Raw genomic sequence first — 15,494 nt, 5'->3', positions numbered from 1 at the left:
TTGTCTAAGGTCATAGCGGAGGAACTGAGACTCAAACTGATCAGGGCTGGGCTTTCAAGCCACTGCAAGAATTGATCGTCAGCCTTAAAAGAGAAGCCTTCTTTCCCGGCAATAAACTGAATTACTCACCTAAGAATGTCAAGTGTCTTTGCCTTACTGCCAATTAATTCAAAGCTCTATGTTTTCTCAAATAACAATAAAAATCCAAAGCCCAAACCCATGTGGCCAGACTGTAGAATCAGTGGCACTTTTTTTCCTATTTAAAAACTACTGTTCATGCCAGAAACCTTACAATGCCCCAAAGCAGGTTAAATATTTGCACCTCACATAATACATCAAAACCTTTTAATAAAAAAAGTTAGTATTTAGGGAAAGAAAAACCACATTAAAACAGATGGATTTAAATTATGACTTTATTGAGCATGCCAATACAATCATTCTGATAATAAATTAATATGTAGTTACAAAATGTTGAGTGCTTTCTCAGAAAACGCTTCTGAATATGTACACTAAAGGATACGCAGAATCCTTTAAACAGCTGACTATAATTTTCAAACTCAGAAGTGTGGTAACATCAAGTCACTGAAGAATGGAATCTCTTTCTCTGTAATTCATGAGTTAGATAGTTTTGAGTTTAAAAGATTTCAATAATCATTTCAACCTGCAAGCTACATACCCTAAAAACACAGAACTTACAGATATCACCTGACCCAGTCTCATATGCGTACAGATGGAGAGTCCACTGGACTTGCCAATGATAGAGCCAGTAAGAGACAAGAGGCTGGATTACAAAATCCAAAGGTGCTCCAGAAATGTCTGCTGAGCTAAATAAGGCACATACATCACACAGAGCTTTAATCATGTCTGAAAGACCCTGGCTTTACTTTCTGCTTAACAGAAATTGAAGTCCTGATGTGTTCTTTTGTAGCTAACAAATGTAGTGACTCAGTTGCTTAGGAAACAAAATCGTTCCCATGATTGCAGCTTATCACGGATCGCTGGCGGCTGTTTATGCTTCTTTGCTGCTGGATGTGTGGACTCGGGACAACTGTTCTTCCTGCTGTTTTGTGCTCCTGTCGACATCAAGGGTGTCTGTTCTTGTTTGAAATCATCATCAGCGGAGGCAGCTGGCGTCCTCAGTGTCTACAAAGCCATCGACATTTGTACACGGGACAGTGCATTTCTCTCGGCAGCTCATTCCCACCAGTCAGCACCTACTCTGCTCATCCGAGCCATCACGGGTTCCACAGCAACTGTGGATTACTTCTGGGGTGTCAGCGTCCCAAACAGCAATGAGATTTCTCATCACATCCAGAAGTTGCCATATGCTTCGTGTGACGCACCAAGCACTTCTGGCACACATTTTTTGGTGATTTGTCTCAGTCTAATGGCTGCACAGAGCCATGCTGCCAGCAGGTAAAAAAAGGCCACTCACCTGTTTTAATTTAAACCCTGATGAATGTGTGCAGCACCTTTATCAATCAGTAATAGAATGTTCACATTCTGGCAAGCTATTTTTCTCTCTAATTGCAGGAGACATTCCCAAAACAACCTACCAGATTTCAGTTTTGTTTTTTTTCTAACTTTTATATACACAGCAAAATTGTATATTATAAAGGGAATTTTTGAATTTCCATGTAAGCAATTCTAATTTCTAGCTACTCTCAGCACTGTAGCAAAGGAAGACTGATAGCCTATCTTTATATAGTTCTTTTTCCACAGGGCAACATTTCTCTGTAAGAGCGAATGTTTGGTTTGGTTGCAACTTACAGAGGCTTATTAGATGTGCTCTCAGGGGCATACTTATTTAGAATAGGCCTCTTACTTTCAAGTTCATCCTCAGCAAATACAAGAGTTGTAAAAGATTTACCTTTTAGGAGTAGTGACTTGATTTTGTGGTAATGCTAAAAGCCCGGCCTCCGGCCATGAAGACGTGACATTTACCCCTATCTACAATGCAATTTCATTAGCTGTATCTACAAAGTAACAAATAAGAACTCAGATAAAGAAACAGTATCTGATCTGGCAACAACATTCACACATCTACTAAACGGGCATGATTTTTGCCTGTCATTCTGTTAGCAATTTCACTTCTTTTGGCTGTTTTTCTTTTTATCTTATCCTGATTTTCAAGGAACGTGCAGAATATCGGTAAGGAAACACCATGTTCTTTGACTATTTCACTTTCTGACTTTTCTCTCTCACTTTTAGCTCTGAAACAACTGTGTTCTCAGTATATTTTCTAATACCATGACCAGGACTCAAAGCATGAAGTATAATGGAAAAGGCACGCTTAACAGAACAGTAACATCCTAACAGTGGCAGGACTGAGAAGACTGGGTTGGAGTGGAAACTGATTTTCTTAAGTTTAGAACAGCAAAGCTGATGTCAAATTTCAAAAAGCGCTAATTTTATTCATCTTAATAACCAATTTAAAAATAAAATCCCTTTTAAATTAAGAAATCCTAATGACTTTGAGGTAGATGATACTATTATCAGATAATAAAATAGTTATAAGATATAAAAATAACAAAACTGAGGGAAAAAAAGCATTGATTTGAAATTATCTTCCTTTAAATTCAGATGGAAAATTAAGACTACTTTTTCCAATCCAAAGTTCTAAGCACAAAATCCATGTATGTCACGTTATGGACTTGCTTCTTTAATTGGAGATGAACTCAGCATCTGATAGAAAGAATCCACACTCTCACAGAATAGCAAACTACAAAATGGTTGTCCTCATGAAGAAGCCAGTAATTTTGCATTTGATTTTCCCAGCTTGGCTCATTCCCAAATGTTCAGGATTTGGATTTATAGTCTTTTTTCAGCATTTAACTAATTCTTTGTTGGTGGAAGGAGCTGGGATGGTTTCTCCACACATAAACTGCTCCTAGAAAGAACAAAATATTAATTATTCAGTGTCTGGGTTACAAATGCATCAATATTAAACTTGTATCTTTTTACAGAATCAATCCAGCTCTGTGAGTTTTTTCATTGCTTTATCACTTCATCCATGTTCAAAGAGTCAATGTCAGCACCAGAATTATAAACTTAAAAGTGTATCAGTTTTCAGTCCTGAATTCGTATTTAATATTAAGCACCGTATCTTACAAACAAACATGCTCATCTTTACCACAGAGCATTCATTTCTCAGAAATCATTTATAAAGACACTGCCACACCTTTTAAGTGTCTGTATTAATTACTACTTACACAAAAACTTCTCCACTTCAGTATTTGGTCATTCAAATACCTGTCCCCTTCAAAGTAATTACTTCAACTAAAAAGGATAGCTCTTTTAGTTAATCTGCAATGTTAGCTACTTTATAAATGAAGTCCGATTTCTGATTATTTATCCAGCTTATGTCAGCTACCACAAGAAATCTCTGCCTCCCAGGTTACCCTCATCTCCTGCAATCTGATCACCATAAGGATCAGTCTGTATTCTGTCCCTGTCGCTGTGTCACTCCTGCCCAGCACCTGGAACCACTGTGCTCTTTGGAATTTATGGTCCATCACCAGCACAATGTTCCATATTCTCAACCTCTTCTTTAAAGGTCCCTGTGCCTTTCTGCTCTAACACAGTGGTTCTCAAGGTGTAGTGGTGGTGAGGTGGTGTTGATTTTGTCTCCAGGGGACATCTGGCAATGTCTGGAAACATTTTGCGTTGACCTAATTGAAAAGGGGGTGCTACTGGCTAATGGGTAGAGGCCAGGGATGCTACTTAACACCCTCCACTGCACAGGGGAGCTCTGTACAACAAAGTTATTCAGCCCAAAATGCCCACAATGCTGAGGTGGAGAAGAGGCCAGCCCGCAAGGACACTGTTTCCCCTGTAACCCCTGAAATGAGGCTCTGTGTTCTCTCTGAGCCCCAGTACTACACAGACTGGAGGAGGGGCTGGTGACTCCTCTCTGCCACTGTTCTTCCTTCTCTAAAACCCACCAACTTTGAATCTTATGTCATGAGACTATATCATCACTATTTGTCTCTGTTGCTATCATCTTCCCCTCTTGGATCCCTCATTCCGACTCCTCTGGGATCTCCAGTGTATTCATCCTACCACCTTTTCACTGCCCCCCTCACTCCCTTAATGTTTTCTTTATCTAGTTTAAATTCATGGTCAATTATGGTAATTGCTCGTCTCTCACTCCACCCTATCCACTTGGCAAAACCATAACCCTGGTTGAATCTAACTTCCTTTGTCTACATTCACCCATGTAGCTGAATGTCTGCCCCGTAAGCCCTCTCCATCATCACCAGTTACTGTCCCATGTCTCTGCTCCCCTTTGCAGCAAAATCCTTGAAAGAAATGTCTGTACTTGCTGCTTCCTATTTTCTCTCATTCTCTCCAACAGGTTTTCCACCCATCTGGCTCTGTCTCCTTTACTCCACTGACACTGCTCCTGTAACCATTACAAATGGCCTCCCTGTTAAAGCCAACTGTTAATTTTTTGTTATCTTTTTATCAGTGGCATCTAATAAGGCTGATCACTTCCTCCACCTTTTCTCCTCTGGCTTCCAGGATATGACACCGGTGGCTTTCCTCCTTCCTCAGTGGTTGCTCCTTTCTGGCCAGCTGTGCTGATTCTTAGCTTCCCTCCCTGACCTTTTAATACTGGAGTGGCCCAAGGTTCAGTCCTTTTTCTTTTTTGTCCCTCTCTACTACATTCATAGTCCTGGTGATCTCATGGCTCTAATACTATCTATATGCTGACAACTCCCAAATTTACAGTGCCAGCTGAACACTCTTTGAATGCTATGCTTACATATCCAATTGCTTTCTCACCAGCTCCACTTGGATGAAAACTAGACCTCTCAAACATAGTATGTCCACTTCTGCCCCACTATCTGCAGTCACCTCCCCCTCAGTTGATGGTAAATCCATCCTTCCAGTTATGAAGGCCACAAATGTTGAAATCATTCTTGACGCCTCTCATATCCAATATCTAATCAATAATAATAAAAAAAACCCTATCCTTTAAAGTGTATCCAGAATTCAACCAACCACGTCTCAATATCTCCATTGCTCCAGCCTGGGTCAAGCTACTCATCCCCTCCTTTGATTAGTCTAACAGCCTCCTCCCTGGTTTTCCTGCCTCTATCCTTTCTCCTTCATAGTCTACTCTGAACACAGCAGCCAGAATCCCTCTTTTAAAACTTGAGTTGGATCATGGCACTTCTTTGATCAAGAATCCTCCATGGATCTCCATATCATTCACAGGAAAAGCCGAAGTCCTTAAAGTGGCCCACAAACATCTCTGTGATCTGCCCCACTCCACCAATTCATCTTGGATGATTCTCACCCTCATTTACTCTGCTCTGGTCACAGTGGCCGCCTTGCATGTCCCTGCTTAGGGCCTCTTCACTGAAAGTTCCCTTTGCCGGGCTGCTCTTACCCTGTGTATATACAGAATTCACTCCCTCACCTTTTTCTATCTTTGCTCAATAAGGCCTGCCAAGATCACCCTATTTAAAATTGCAACCTCTTCTCATACCAGCACTCCTGATCTCCTTTACCCTGTTCTCTTTTTGTTCCGGAACACACTTTAATGCAAGAGTAAATCAGTAAACTTCTAAATCATAGTCTAAATTATTGTCTGCTTCTCTCATGAAGCTAACTACCTTGTTCCCACCTTCCCTAAACTGATTTTAGAGCTCATCCTTAAGATGTTAAGCTGTTTTATGTCAATTATGTCTCAAAAAAAAGAATGTTAAGCTTCTTACTTAAGACTTTATTCAAAGTACTAACCTAAAGTTGGGGCGGGGCTGGGCAGTGATAACATTTGTTTTTTATTGTTAATATCCCTGGGTGAAAAACAATACGACAACTAAAGGCTAAAATGAAATTGTAAAATCGCAACTACAACTATTTCTCAAACAATATATTGCAGGTATTCTATGTATAAGCCAGGTAAAAAATATGATACAATTGTTCCCTTAAAGAAAAGTCTAGGAGCTCTGAACAATTTTAATTACTGATTAAATAAAGGAGGAATAAAGACCGTCAATGAATTAACCTGTATAATTATTTTTCTTCTATTTAGTAAGTAAGCAATAATTTTCATTAGATACAGAGTAGTTTCCTTTATTGCCCCGTTAAAGTCAAAATGAGTTAATTAGAACTTTAAACTTTTAAATTTACAATACGGCTATTAATGGGTTTTAAAAATTGCTATAAAAAACACAGTATTTACCTAACACACTAGGTTAGAAAACACCCCCCTTGCCTTACATATAGACAGACTGTCCTAGGTTCTTGGATCGAAACCCTCCCCCCACCTTTTAGAATTCGACCCCTTACTTTGTCATAAATCACTTTTATAATGAGAGAGCAGCTAGGACACGTTGCCACGTCTTCCCCATTCTCCAAATCTTCCTATAACAAAACCAAACACCGTATGATCAGCACAGTCTTCCCTTGGCAATCTCCTCCTCCCAAACCTTCCCACTCATAAGGGCAAGCTCCTTTGTGGCCTGCCTCCCTGCAAGGTGAGGGCCAGAAGGGCCTTGCGAGAGAAACGCCCTTGGAGACCGCATTCTCCACCGAAGCGTCTCTTGGGAAAAACACCCAGGAAGGCGAGTCAAGGTTCAGTCGCCTCAAAACCTCTGGGAAGACAAAAACACGTTCCTTCCTCCAAAAAGGCATCCCAAGAAGTGGGACCCGACGTGGGACGCCAAGTGGGGGAGGACGGCGAGAAGTCTGCCACTCCCTCCCTGCCCCCCTCCCCAGCCCGACTAAAGGCCAGATGATGGGCCCACTGACAGCTCAGAGTATCAACTTTGGGGAGATCCATGAACAGGATAAAAATGGGCGTGAGTAACTATGAGCCGGATGGGCGACTGATCGGCGGAAGCAACATCGTAGAGCAAAAGCGCGCCTGCTCCGATGAGTCGCCTGGTGGGATCCTGAAGTTACCCTGGTGATGCAGAAGTTATCCCCACACGGGCAGGGGTAGAAATACGTCTCCAGGTCCTCGTCATATTGGAAGTCCTCGATCTCCACCTCGTCGTGAAACACCGCCATCGTCACTGGGGCCAGCAGAGGGCTTGTCACCCCGGCCGCCCGACACCGACCCGGGTCGGTCTAACTTCGCGGATGCCGGCCCCAGCCGGGGGTTGTCACCACGCACCCGGGGCCGGAACTATCGTTTCCGGCGCATAGACATGACGCAACTGCGGGCTCGGAGGCCAAATGGGTGACCTGTAACGGTCACCATGGAGATGGCTGAGCAAGGGGGCGGAGACACTAGAAGACAGCGCTCGCGGCTCTGCGGTGTCCGGCCCCGCTTCACCCATTGGGCGGAAGTGACCAATAGACTATGAGGATCGCGCACGTGACCTCCCTGTCACGCCCCGGAAACCGGAAGCTTCCAGGCACCCGAGGCGGAGTTTAGCCCGGAGCTGCCAGATAGGTGTAGTGATGGCGGCGTGGAGGAGTTTCACTGCGGCTGTTGTTGTGTGGATTTTAGTCCGTGGACCTTAGAGAGGCCTTAACCAGGCCCCGCTGAAGACCGCAGCAGGCCTAAGTAGCATAGTTCTGGCACTCGGTGCCCCTGGGGAAAGAGCCGCAGCTTTGCTTGGTCTTCGGCGGCACTGGCTGGAGAAGCTCAGCCTTCGTGATCTTCTCCGTGACTTCCCAGTGACCAACGAAAAGCTCCCCTGGAATTTCAATTCACCGGGTCACCTTGAGCTCAGGGCGACGCGTAGCTTGTAGTTCCTGGCTGCACTCGGCTGTTCAGGTACACCCACGCCTCTTCCTCAGCTCGGATTGTACTCAAATGCCCTAAGTTGTGTTGCTGAAAGGACCAAGACCTGGGAGGTAGATTGAGTTTTAGTCCTGTGTTTACCAAGCATATATCATTATTTACTACAGTGATTTGTAATGGCATCACCTTTTCACAGGGAGTTAGCTGTGTGCCAGGTATTGCGCTACGTATAATTCTTCCATCGACCTTGGGAGTTTAGATGTTATTCCATATTATTTATCTTCAAACTAAGATACAGAGAGTTGGGAATCTTGACCCAAATCATATACCTAGGAAATGAAGAGGCTGTCTGTCCCTAAAGCCTGGGAACAAATTATTTAGGTGAACCACAGTTTCTTTTTTTGTAAAAGTAATGGCCTCAGCAGTCACAGCATTATTACCATGAGGCTTCTTTATACCTTGAAGCGAAATGCAAATTAAAGGTGCTTTGTCTTGGAAGCAGTGCTAGTGTGTATTTTGGTATAACCGGATTCCGTGGGGGTTTTGCTTCATTACTAGGCAGTAATTCAAATCTTGGTAGAGAAGGAACGCAGTGCAGTGAAAAAAGTGCTGTTGAGCAGCAGATCTGGGCTCAGAATCTGACTTGTGAACTAGCTCTGGGAGCTGGATGTTTACATTTTTGGGCCTTATTTTTCTGACTAAAGTGGGTTGGATTAGAGATGACTTACAAGTTCCCGTTCAGCTCGAACATCCTAGGACTTCGTTCAGCAATCACGTGTACCGTATTTAGTTTATATTCACATATATAAACATCCCTATGCTTATTTATGTACACACACTCAAATGTTTGCATGGAGTTACCAATTTTATGCCCACCGAAAGTGAAGTTCCACCTGGTCTAGCTCTCGTAAGGCTTGAAAACCTGGAGGCAGAGGGATCTTTGGGAGAAAATCTAGAAGTTACATTAAAGGAGTTTGTAGAAGATTATTTCAGAAGCCTCACAAACACTCCATTTTGCATTATTGGAGATCTACTCAGCAGTTAGGGAAGATTTTTATACCTTTGGAGCATTAACTGGGATGATTCTGCTCTGTTTAAGCAAAGGAGAAATTCCAGTAAAGCCCACTTAGCCCCCTGGCTACTCTCTATAGCCCTGTAGACACAGATACTTCCCAGGTACCCTCTTGGGGTCAGGAGGATGGGAGAGCCACCAGTGTCTATTCAGTAGGCCCAGTGAGCACTTTGAGGTTGGGAACCATCGTTAGTTCTCCAGTGCTTCTGAGAATAAGTACCTACAAATTAAAGATGAGCCAGCCATTTCTGAATGTACAGAAATGGGTGCTGGGTGCAGCCATATTTGGTTCATGGAAGTATAAATTGGTAGACTTTTTAGAAAGCAATTTGGATCTCTCAAAACAATTCATTGGGGAATCTTAAAATCTGAGGTTAGTAGTCGTAAAAGTTACAGGGGTTGTTGGGTAATTTTCTGTATAATTTCTTTGTACTTTTCCAACTTTTCTTTGTGTATTACTTAAAATGGAAAAAGAAAAAGTAACGAAGCACTAATGAATAATAATTGACACTATGTGCCAGGCACTGTACCAAATGGTTTACATGCACTATGTCATTAAAACAGTCCAGTGAGGTATAGGTATCATTAATCCCATCTTCACCTTTGGGACCCTTGAGGTTTAGGGGCTAAGGAGACTTGCCTAAAGAGGTAAAGCTGGTAAGTGGCAGTAAGTTATGGTGAGAACTCAACATCGGTCTGACCCTAGAACCCAGACTTTTCTTACCTTTGATGCCATCTGTGATATGAGAGTGTGAAACAGCTAGATGAAACAGTAGCCCTGGAGCTCTGCAGGCTGCTGAGATTTTCACTAGAGCAGTGCTGATTCCATTGAGACCTAGGTTTGGGGGTCTTCTTGACTTTCCATACTGTTTTCATCCTGCCCTCTGTTAGCCATACCCTCTATCTGCCAGGGCTGGTTCCCTATGTGGTGCTGCCCAATTTGAGTTCATAGTGTGCTGAAGAAAATAAAACTATAGCCAAACATGTGATGTGTTTTATTCCACCCAGCATTTAAAAAAGAAAACAACATTACAGTGATTACTAAACTTTACATCTATTCCTGAAAGGTAATGGAAACATTCTATAATGTTTTGTACCCTGGAAGTGTGACAAAAGCAGATTTACTAGTTGTTACAGGATCATTTGAAGTCACAAATTTATGGCTTAAAGTTTTTTTTAAATTTAATGATAAAATGATAACACTCCTGATCTGGAAGATAACAGTGACCAAAATTTTTAGCATAAGATCCAATTTAGAAATGGGTCATAATTATGTAACAGAAACTACTTTGTGAGTGCTGTTGTCTGTCAAGCTAAGGGGAGTTGTGTATTGGTAATATCAAACCGCTACCTCTCTAGATTGTGTGGCAGGGAGGTGGGGGGTTAATGTATTTGGGTTGGTTTATTTGTAACACTCTTCTTGCTTGCCAGATACTTCCGTAGACATTTATTCCTCTCAGCAATCCACTGAGGTGATGTTGGCATTCCCATTTAAAAATGGTAAGAGGCAACTGGCCCAAGACCAAAAAACAGGAGGGAGTCAGATCTGAGCCCAGTTCCACGGATTCCAAGTCAAGCACTCTTGAAATAACTTGTATACCACTAGGGTTCCCCTGCCAGATGCCAAATTCTGGGAAGCCCTTTGCTTCCTCAGTGGCACCTTGGCTTCTAAATCAACAGGTGCCATGATATTTCTGTGAATTGACTATATTTCAGTGTATTAGTGCTCTTTGAGGCATTCCTGGGTTTTCTTTCTCTCACTGCTCTCTCATACCTCATTCAATCGATCAAGTCCTAGGGCTCTAATTCCAAAATACATTGTATGCTGATCTACTGCTGTCATCTCGGTAGCTTTGTGCTACTCTAACCTTAAACTGGAGCCTTCTGACTGGACTCCCTGCTTGAGCTCTTGCCCCTCTATGATCAGCTCTTCAAATAGCAGCCTGAGCAATCCTTTAATGTAAATTCGATCATGTCCCTCTCCTGGTTTATTCAAATTCTCCAGTTGCTTCCCATAGAATCACGTCCAGACCCTTACCATGGCCTGCTGTGATCTGGCATGTGTCTGCCTGCTCGACTTCGTCTCACGTCACCTAGCTCACTGTTGTCCCATCACACTGGCTATGGTTCCTCTAATACACCAAGCTCGTTTCTGTGATTGGGCCTCTGCCCCAATGCTCTGCCCTTGACGTCTGCTTAGCTGCCTCTTCCTCATCATTCAGGGCTCAGCCCAGATGTGTTGAGAGAGACCTTTCCTGATGCTCCCACACCCACCCCATCACTCTTAATTTCTTTATCATACTCATTGTAATCTGTAAGTGTCTCATTAATTATCTGTTTACTATTATCTGTCACACACACTATAATAAAAGCTTCATGATGGCAAGGACCTTGTGTTTGGTTCTTTACTGTGTCTCAATGGCCTAAAATAGTGCCTGGCATCCCCTTAATTGTTAAATAAATTGAGTGTACTTACTGAACAGAAACCAGTATAGTTCCTTTTAAATCCTAAATTTATGATAATTTTCTCTATTTTGGAAATAGAGCTAATTAAGAATTTTTTGGTGAGGGAGGTCCTATGAGGATACTAACATTTATGGAATATTCTTGTTTGTTATGGTTTTAGAAATTAATGTATGTTAATATTACATAGTTAATTGAATATTACATTAAATATATGAAACCATTAGATATATTTAAAAAAATAAGTAGTTTTGTTTTTTAAATACCTATTGCTTTGGAAGTCACTTTGAACACAATTTGATAAAACTACCCTTTATTTACCAGTAGGTGGCACTCTTGGTCATGGTTACTATTACAAAATAAGATTTTAGAATTTTGAAGAGAACAGCTTTTAAAATTAACATTTCTTTGTTTTCTAGTTTAGTTGAGCGGTGGACCATTCAAACAGCATAATCCTAAAAGCTGTATCTTATGTGAGGACAGTTTATTTTCGCAGTAGTTGTCTAGAACATTAAGCAGTACAGTGTTTCCATATTAAACTATACATCAGTTAAATATTATCAGGCAACTTGGCCTTAAATGACACTAACTGTATCATTCCAGCAATTGGTCTGGTCTTTCATGGGTGGATATCCTAAGTAGCAAGAGTTAAAGACAAACCAAGAAAGATGAAAAAGAAGCAGTAAGAAAAACAATCAGAAAAGGCGGGGGGTGGGGGGGGCCAATCAGAAAAAAGAAAAGTAGAAACATAAGGAGGGAGAATGGATGGAAAGGGTATAATTAAGAGTAGACTCGCTGTGAGGTGATGCCCGCTGATTATAATGAGCCTTTCCTTTTGCAGCTAAGAGGAGTGCTTTCTAAGTTTCCCAAAACATTGTTCTTACATGTTGTCTCTGCCATTGCAGGAACTTTGTGAGAATTTCAATATATGGAAACACTGTCTGTGTTCCAACTGGTGTATATCCGAAGGTCTCAGTATAATACCAGGACCAAAATATTGCATGTCACTCAGTCAGCCAGCCATATACTTAGTGACTCCTAAAATCTCATGGACGTCTAAAGTAAGTTTCTTTCTTTCAATGAATAACACGCCATTTTTGGTTTAGCGCATTTAAAGGAGAGAAACTACATTTAGTAGTCTTGCGTGAGGTAAAGAGGCTTTATACTTTTTTCATCTACTAGAGAGAAATATAGCAAGTAGCATGTTTATCTACAATGGTGTTACATCATACTATGGCAAGAAATAAATCTTTTACCTTATCTAAAGATTAATTATGAAGCAGTGGGTTTTTAATATGATTTGGTTGTCACTGAATAAATTACATACGACATATTACCACCTGATTTATTTATTTTCTGTCTCTACCTTCTAAAATACAAGTTCGCTAAGAACGTCTTTGTTTTGTTCATGTGTGTATCTCCAGTGATTGCCACATAATGGGCTCTTAATAAATATTTGTCAAATGAAGGGCTGAATTAATGAATATGGATTAGGAGGGTAAACACACCTAGCTTGAATATTTTTCTAGCACCAACTTTATTACCATTAATTTATATAGTGCCTTCCAAAGAGCTTTGAAAAAAAGTGTTCACATACATCTTAATTTATTCTCAAGCTAACTAAGATAGGAAAGGACAGTTATGTTATGGCCATGTATGGTGAAAATGGCCATCTTAGGCAAAGAGATATCTAAATTAAAAATTGACTGAGGAAAACAGAATGTAGGAACCAGAAAAATACATCATCTGACTCCCAATCACTGCTTTTCCTAATAGGCTAGTAGTTTTTAGAATTTGAAATGTTGGGAACCTTTGTGGGTTTTTGTTTTTTTAAACTATTTATTGAAGTGTATACCATACAAACAGAAAAGTACATAAATCCTAAGAGGACTTACTGATTTTTGTTTTTTTTATTAAGATAAATTTTTTAGAGCACTTTTAATACATAGATTAATACAAAGTATTAATACATAGATTTCCCATATACCCCCTGCCCCACAGATGTGTAGCCTCCCCGATTATCAACATCGCCACCAGAATGGTACGTTTGTCACAATTGATGACCCTACATTGCTACATCATAATCACTCAAAGTCCATAGTTTACATTACGGCTCACTCTTGGTGTTGTGTGTTCTATTTTGGACAAGTGTATAATGACATGTATCCATCTTTATGGTCTCACACAGAGTATTTTTACTGCCCTAAAATTCCTCTGATTTGACGAGGATTTATAAAAAGAATACCCATGCAGTCAGCATTCAGATTAAGAAACAACATTGTCACTACTACTTCCCCAACGGTAACTGCTAACTTGATCTCCAGCTTCATAGATTAGTTTTGTCTGTTTCTCTGCTTTACCTGACTAGACCCATAGAATGTGAACTTTTGAGTCTGGGTGCTTTCTTTTCATTCAGTGTGATATTTGTCATACTCATCTGTGTTACTGCATGTAGCTACAGTTTGTTCATTCTCACTGCTGTCAACCTCTGTTTGTCTGCCCCTTGCACTTTAATAGGAAATTAATTAAAGACTTATGTGGTGCTCTTTGGGCAGAATACAATTATCAGGCAGTTAGAAAGTCTACTCTCCTCTTCTGTAATAGCTTAAGATTAGTCACGTGAACTTGGTCAGAGATTTTGGAAACTAATAGAGAACATGGATATTTGATGGCACCAATAATTATATATGTATATACTGTGGCGACCCGTTGAATCAACTCTATGTAGTGGCAGAACTCTTGTCAGGGTGAAGTTAGGCCCTTCATTGCTTTGTTTGTTGTTAGATGAGTAAGAACATAAGCACATCCAGCTTGAATATTGGGCCCTTTATTGGCCCCCAAAGTAGTGTGATATTTCTCTACTTTTTCTTAAAATAGTTTAACTTTCAGTTTTATGTTTGCCCAGGAGGCGCCATGGGCTGTGCTGCTGTCATGATTCCTGGGTTGTTGCGAGGCCCTGTTGGAGCCATCTGTACTCAGGCTGCTTCGCTGAGATCGACACGCAGCGCCGTGCGCCACCTTTCTCTAACCAGGTGAGTCATCAGCCTTCAGCGTCATTTGAGGTTGATTTTCAAAGGGACCTGACCTGCTGTGGGTCACGGGAGGCTTATCACACTCCTGAAGTCATAACGTAACATACTGCTGAAATGTGCACGACATCAGTAAATTGTTCAACTTTAGTTAGATGTGCAAATTTCCAGTGACCGTTTTCCAGGATCCATAATGTTACATTGTATTTTGGATAGTTATGATATTATAGGGGAAACTGATTATTTCTTATGAGGATAATATTGAATAACCTAATTTTACTTTCTGTTAAAGCGTAATGAAATCCAAAAGGAAAACTGACCACTTGGAGAGAACTGCAAATGTCGTTCGACGGGAGGTTTGTATCTTTGGGCTGTGGCAGGTTTTCCGAGGCCAGATAGTTTGCACACAGTTATGACTGGCTTACAGAGAACGCATTCGATGAGCTTGACCTTTGAAGGACAGTCAGGGAGTTTGTTATTTTTCTGTTCACAACGTTTCTGAACAGGACACGTGACAACAGATTTGAGAAGATGACAGTTAAACATTCAAATTTTTCCCTTTAAACTTGGAGTGAATGGATTAATTTTTGATGAAGGAAGTATAGCAGCCATTGAGGGAACTGTCCTTACAGGTATGATGTGTAGGGTTATATTTTAGGGATAGAACTTCGTTTAGAGCCTACATTTTATGAATAGTTTACCTTTTCTTTTTCTTTGTTATTAATTAATTAATTAATTAATTTAGACGCTATGTCCCCAAATCCTTGTTTTTATCCCTACTTTAGAACAACTTCTTATTTCATCAAGGAAAAGGAAAAAGTACTAACATCTGAAAAAGGAAGGTGGAGGAGCTCTTGTCACCTTTCCCACGTGCAGATTTGTTGCTACCACACTCACACTGTAGAAGCTAATCCACCACCTGACGGGTATCAAGGGCTGGGAAATAAGGATCCTCACCCTTTACTTCTGAGTAACCATATTTTCTCTTAAAAACATAAATTGGGTATTTGTTTTGCTTTTTGAGTGATTTTTCACATATTTGTATATATTTAGCTTAGTGTTATAAGATAAACTATTTCATATAAAGAAGGATTTATACATATCTGTAAACATGGTCAGAAATTCTGTTGTCACAGTAGTTTCATTTTTAGTAGTAATAGTAGGATCCTATTAATTAAAAGAGTATTGTTTGGGCCCTTTTCAAGCTAATTCTATTTTCAGA

General features: G+C 40.7%; 2 protein-coding genes across 11 annotated transcripts in view; one reads left to right on the top strand and one right to left on the bottom strand.

Annotated features, from left to right (window-relative positions):
* Positions 1-395: 395 nt before the first annotated feature.
* Positions 396-7,203, bottom strand: DPH3 (diphthamide biosynthesis 3). Of its 3 annotated transcripts, none has more exons than XM_088798317.1 (3): positions 6,919-7,203; positions 6,282-6,378; positions 396-2,890 (listed from the first exon to the last, which is right to left on the bottom strand). In XM_088798317.1, the coding sequence occupies exons 1-3, from the start codon at positions 7,024-7,026 to the stop codon at positions 2,832-2,834; spliced, it is 264 nt and encodes an 87-aa protein (XP_088654443.1). In that variant the 5' UTR covers positions 7,027-7,203; the 3' UTR covers positions 396-2,831. The 3 variants fall into 3 exon arrangements, with proteins under 3 accessions (XP_088654443.1, XP_019581555.1, XP_019581556.1); XM_019725996.3 differs by having other exon boundaries at positions 6,304-6,378; positions 6,919-7,178; XM_019725997.3 differs by lacking the exon at positions 6,282-6,378.
* Positions 7,204-7,370: 167 nt separating this feature from the next.
* The window catches only part of OXNAD1 (oxidoreductase NAD binding domain containing 1), a 35,666-nt gene continuing 27,542 nt past the window's right edge, over positions 7,371-15,494 (top strand). The window contains exons 1-6 of one of the 8 annotated variants that reach the window (XM_074312805.2): positions 7,376-7,741; positions 10,212-10,280; positions 12,149-12,304; positions 13,245-13,284; positions 14,149-14,275; positions 14,565-14,628. In XM_074312805.2, coding sequence (XP_074168906.1) covers positions 10,278-10,280; positions 12,149-12,304; positions 13,245-13,284; positions 14,149-14,275; positions 14,565-14,628 — 390 coding nt within the window. In that variant the 5' untranslated portion in view covers positions 7,376-7,741; positions 10,212-10,277. Of the gene's footprint in view, positions 7,822-10,211; positions 10,281-12,148; positions 12,305-13,244; positions 13,285-14,148; positions 14,276-14,564; positions 14,629-15,494 lie in introns of those variants that run through there. The other 7 variants (XM_074312806.2, XM_074312807.2, XM_019726000.3 and 4 more) reach the window with 7 other exon arrangements.

The sequence above is a fragment of the Rhinolophus sinicus genome, chromosome 5, assembly GCF_057876585.1.
Source record: "Rhinolophus sinicus isolate RSI-liver-muscle chromosome 5, RSI-T2T, whole genome shotgun sequence".
In the NCBI taxonomy this organism is placed as follows: Eukaryota; Metazoa; Chordata; class Mammalia; order Chiroptera; family Rhinolophidae; genus Rhinolophus; species Rhinolophus sinicus.
The sequence above is the reverse complement of the archived record's forward strand: the minus strand, read 5'-3'. Positions and strand labels throughout refer to the sequence as shown.